The sequence below is a fragment of the Ostrinia nubilalis genome, chromosome 16 (assembly GCF_963855985.1).
Source record: "Ostrinia nubilalis chromosome 16, ilOstNubi1.1, whole genome shotgun sequence".
NCBI classification, from domain to species: Eukaryota; Metazoa; Arthropoda; class Insecta; order Lepidoptera; family Crambidae; genus Ostrinia; species Ostrinia nubilalis.
Window position 1 is genome coordinate 10,361,315 of NC_087103.1, and position 5,464 is coordinate 10,366,778.

Sequence of the window (5,464 nt, forward strand, 5' to 3'; positions counted from 1 at the left end):
ATAAATTTCCCTTTATAAAAACTGTCCTACTTATTTCAGATTAAACATGTCAGGAAAATGCATAAAATTTTCGTAATATTGCCTACGTGGACCTTAGATACTCGTAGGTTATGGGGCTGTTAGTGTGAGAGTGATTTCAATAAAATAGATCAAATCGTTCAAAAATATTATTTATTTTATCAATCATTATCGCTGCTAACATTAAGATGTAATAAATGAACATGAATATTTTAAGGCACTCTCTCGCGCTTTACACACCAAAAGAGCTTTTTGAAGGTCCTAGCCCATTTTTTCTGCAAGCTACATCATAATCCTCGTGTTCAGAAAGAAATTCAGTCTGTAAGAAAGACTTTAACACCTCCTAGTTAAAGTCACCTTTAGTAATCAAAAACGTGTTAGTATAATTTAGTCAATTCTTCCAAAATATCTGTTTTATAATCAATCTTCGTGTAAAAAATAAACGTGACTTTAGGTCTACAAAAAAAATTATCAATTAATATGGACCCATTTCAGTCCTTTAGATAAAGCGTAACCCACTGACAGATTTCGATTTTGAGTTTCCACCAGTAGTTTCAGTATACACCTAATCTGGGTTTTCCACTTTTCTCTTTAGTAATTGAATTTCAAGCTCTACTTTTTGTGCTTTGAGTTCGTAATATCTAGTTATTGCTTGAGTCAGCTTTCTTCTATCCGTTTTCTTTTCTTCCTTTGGGTCTGAAATAAAGGACATTGTCAGTAGTGGCTTAAGAACCAACACAAAGCAGTAAACTTCTAAAATTATTTGGCATTTTTTGAAGAAATAAATATTCGTTAGACTGTAACGAACACTTCTGCATTAGGGAATGAAATAAACAAGTTTAAGATGGCGTATAAGGCCATTTTCAGGGATATTTCCAAATAAAACCTACCGTCAGCTGTAGAGGATTGAGGATTATGTACTTTTCCGCCTTCAATTTCCAGATATAAGGTTCTATTATTGTCAGCTGAAATAAAATTAAATACATTGTAAGATTATATCAACCTTATTACATATGTTATTGTCCGAACAGTTCCGAGCTTCGAAAGACGTGTTGAGAACTTGAGACTATACAGTACCCTGAGCACGAATAATTTTCCTAATGGATAGTAATTGTATTCCTTAAACAACTGTAACAGCACTGTTTTGGTTTTAATAAAAAAAAAAACAGTTACAATACTTACCATAACGAGAACGATATTTATTCACGCACATTACGATAGTGGAAGTATCAATTAATGTAAGGGACATTTTGGCCAAAATGAGTTATATATACCAACGCATTCAGAATTTTCGGCTCTATCGATTGGTATACTTGAAATGTTGATATCTTTAAAAAAATGTCCCTTACCTTAAACATTTTTAGTCGTCTGAATACGACTTTTGGGGAAACAAATGATTTAAAGGACGTAAATTCCTTTTAATAATACAATTCAGCCCTTACCCTAAACTGTTGGTTTTAACTTTTGAACTCATTGAACCTTACTTCATTTAAATTTTTTTGATTTATTATAATTAGGCCCTTACGTTAATATGCATATAGGATATCAATTACTTTTTTTGGTGGTGATATGCATTTAATGCCTCCAACTCCTACTGCACTTATGAACACTAAGTTGTCTTGTTTCTATCTTTTTTTCTGTTCATTTTTACGCAGTTGGGTTTTTGACCGAGGGGCTGAAGGCTCTTCAGAAGCTGTTCAATTCCGTCATCCTCGAAGGAAAAACGCCTACGGTATGGCACAGAAGTGTGGTGACACTCTTCTTCAAAAAAGGCGACAAAACCTTGTTGAAGAATTATAGACCCATCTCACTTCCGAGCCATGTCTACAAGCTGTTTTCGAGAGTCATTACGAATCGTCTCGCTCGTAAGCTCGATGACTTCCAGCCTCTCAATCGCTTTAGTACACCACATACATACGCCACGGCAGATTATACAGAAGACCGAGGAGTATAGTCAGTCACTTTGCCTGGCGTTTGTGGACTATGAGAAAGCTTCGATCGAGACCTGGGCAGTACCTACTACAGTTTCTCCAACGGTGTCAAATTGACTACCTATATCGATACATCGAAATGTTGAAAGGCTTGTACGAAAACGCCACAATGTCGTTCCGTCTCCAGGATCAAGACTCGAAACCAGTTGCAGCAGCAGACAGGGGGAACTGAAAACTCCGAAACTGTTTCTGGACTGGAACGGATTCGGCATAAATATCAACGGTGAGTAAATAACCCACCTTCGATTCGCAAACGATATCATAGCCATGGCTGAGACCGTGGAAGATCTAGGCACAATGCACAATGGCCTGAGTCGAGCCTCTCAACAAGGGGGTCTTAAAATGAAACATGGACAAGACAAAATCATGTCAAATGTCCGTGTTGCACCCACTCCTCTAAAGGTTGGATACTCTACACTCGGCAGTTGTTGACACTTATATACCTAGTACAAACAGTCCAGTTAGGCTGGTTATAGTGTCACGCGGACCGTCCAGTGCGGATCCGCTTCACACAGCCGATCTGTAAACTTCGAGGAAGCGTTTTAGAGTAATGCGGTCCGCAGGAATCGCTCGCTCCCTATCAGTTCATACAGATTGGCTGTGCGGAGCGATCCGCACTGACGGTCTGCGTGACACTAAAACCAGCCTTAGGTAGGTCTAACTTCGAGGAAGAGGTCAATCGTCGAATCCAACTCGGCTGGCAACGTTCAGGAAGCTTCGTGATATTCTCACGTCTGAAATATCGCACTGTCTCAAGACAAAAGTCTTTGATAACATATGGATCTGAGACGTGGTCGCTTACTGTGGGCCTCATAAGAAGACTCAAGGTCAAAGGCGATGGAGCGTGCTATGCTCGTAGTGATTGAACCAGAAATGACGTGATCCGCAGGAGAACCAAAGTGACTGACATAGTCCGCAGAATCGCTAAAATCAAGTGGCAGTGGATGGAGCTCGTAGCTTGCAAAGCTGATGGCCGCTGGGGCAGAAAAATTCTTGAGTGGCGACCACGAGCTGGAAGACGTAATGTGCTGCAGACCCCCACTAGGTCGACCGACGATCTGGTGAAGGTTGTAGGAGGTGCCTGGATGCGGGCGGCGCAGGACCGGTTGTTGTGGAAATCCTTGGGGGAAGACCTTTGTCCAGCAGTGGACGTCATTCGGCTAAAACGAACGAACGATGATTGAAAAAAAAAAAAACCTAACTGCGTAAAAATGAACAGAAAAAGATAGAAACAAGACAACTTGTTCACAAATGCAGACGTAGGCATCATCAGTGACCAAATGTTTTGTTGGTGATGTGTATTTGATGCCTCCAACTGCATTTGTGAACACTAAGTTGTCTTGTTTCTATCTCTTCTCTTCGTTTTGTTAATGAATACTCGAATGCAACCTCTACTTACATCAGGTTTCAATGTTAAAATTGTCAAGTTACAATAATATTACTGTCGTGTTTATTCTTAAATGTACCTTACAACATACATGACATTCCATACTGTGAAATTTCAACATTGTAAGGTACAGTCAAGCTCGTTTTTTTAATGTAAGGGACATGCTATCTTTTAAACTACCCATTTTTCGAAAATTTGGCGTTTATATTATGAAAGAACAGAAAATTCTAAGAAACTTTGCCATAGAAACTATTTAAATCGTAACATCACATAAAAAGATATTGAAGTATAAAGAAAAAAAAAAATCGTTTTTTGGCTCTCCTGAAAAGTCGTGTTTTGTCCCTTACAGTAATTGATATTTCCACTATCGATTATATTACACAACTGATCACAGTACAGCACATTATTTCAGCGTGCAGTACTGTGTTCAGTTGCGAGTTAATGTAACAGTAGGCCTATGACTCAAAGATGTATTTTTTTATTGATCTTTTTATTTACTGTAATATTTTTGAAAGCTCACCATTAGTTTCCATAGATCCTGCCACATTAGAGCCATCATAATCGAGGTCTTCATCGTCGTCATCATCGTCTTGGGTTCTGTTCTGAGCTGGAAAATAAACGATATTTAAAACATTAGATAAGTAAGTATACCCGAAGTAATAGAATAATAATATTTTAGATAGGATTTGGAAGTATTAACTACCTCCTGATTCTGTTTTCAGACCTGAACTTTAAAACCATGGAATCACTTACTGATAATTTAACAACAATAACAGTGCAAAATCATTATTTCTTCGTTAAAAATGTTCACATCTTTGGTGTAACAAAACGCAACGTCAGACAGGTGAAACTAACCCTAAAGTTTGTTTTGTAAACAATCCAACAATTTATCAAGGTTAACTTTTAATTTTGAAATATCTTTGGGAACCAACCAATTAAATCGAGGTAAGTAAACAAATTGAAAACCCCGCCTTTTGAAAAGGAACTTGACTGCAAGTTTAGCTCTAAATTATTATCAAATTTAATACCTAGGTATTAAAGTTAATAAAAACTTACCTGCACCGTCATTTATCTTTAGCAATTTTTTGTGCATCAAACTTTGTAGCACAATGAACTGCTCTGGATGCATAGATTTCAAATGCCTTTTTAAGGACGAAGTAGTGCGGCCCTTACGAGAATATGAATTATTGCAAATTTGACACGTTGATTTGTCGCGGTCGTGTTCGTCTCGCTTGAAAAATGTCCAAATCATGCTTTTCATTCGTGGCATTGTTGATTTATTACTAGGTAATTCACTGACACTCACTGCACACAGTAAACAAAACACTAAACATCAGTTATTATAACTGTAAAGTTGTGATGAATTATACAATAACAACGATAAATGTTGCATGCGACTGCGGACTGCGAGGTGCATGACCGAAATCAAGAAACTTGCTTCCTATTGGTCAGTCCGCAACAGTATCGTGCATGTCATCTCACTCGCACTCATTGCCTCAGCGTATTTCTTGTCTCAGCTCGTACCGTTCCGCTTCCGCTAAAGGTCCGCATTGATTACTGTGAATGAGTCACGTGAGACTTGCGAGTGAAAGTGTTTGTAAATCGACACGGAAATTTTGTATTTCGGTTGCGGATCTCAATATACCTACTTGGCTTAGATTGAACGGGTTTAGATAATCAGGGCATGTGTTCATGTGATTAAATGGAGGCCGGCAATACGGCGGCATGGCGGAACATATTTTCATTGAGAAATTGTGGTAACGCACTACGCTCTTACGTTGCGAGGAATAAGGCTCATTTTAGCCATCTATCATCCACACTTCAACAGTAACTCCACGAGCAACTAAGTATAGCCACGTATAGCAGTGAAAAGTTATACAACGCCATCTAACGCAAAAACACTATTCTATCTTGAACCCTGTATACCAGAGCATACGGAGTACATTTTAATTAAGCTGAATAAGTAACGTCAGTCACCGTATTTTGCTGTGTGGAGTCATCAGGAGTCATCGCATTGCTCAGCACTAAGGTCATCTAAGACTAAGGTTTAAAAATAATACTGAAGGTA

The 5,464-nt window shown here is 38.3% G+C and overlaps 1 protein-coding gene across 1 annotated transcript; it reads right to left on the bottom strand.

The window, feature by feature from the left end:
• Positions 1-154: 154 nt before the first annotated feature.
• On the bottom strand, positions 155-4,916 carry LOC135079371 (zinc finger BED domain-containing protein 6-like). Its single transcript, XM_063974014.1, has 4 exons — positions 4,453-4,916; positions 3,917-4,003; positions 909-983; positions 155-714 (listed from the first exon to the last, which is right to left on the bottom strand). Exons 1-4 carry the CDS (start codon positions 4,664-4,666, stop codon positions 584-586), a joined length of 507 nt encoding a protein of 168 aa, XP_063830084.1. The 5' UTR covers positions 4,667-4,916; the 3' UTR covers positions 155-583.
• Positions 4,917-5,464: the final 548 nt, after the last annotated feature.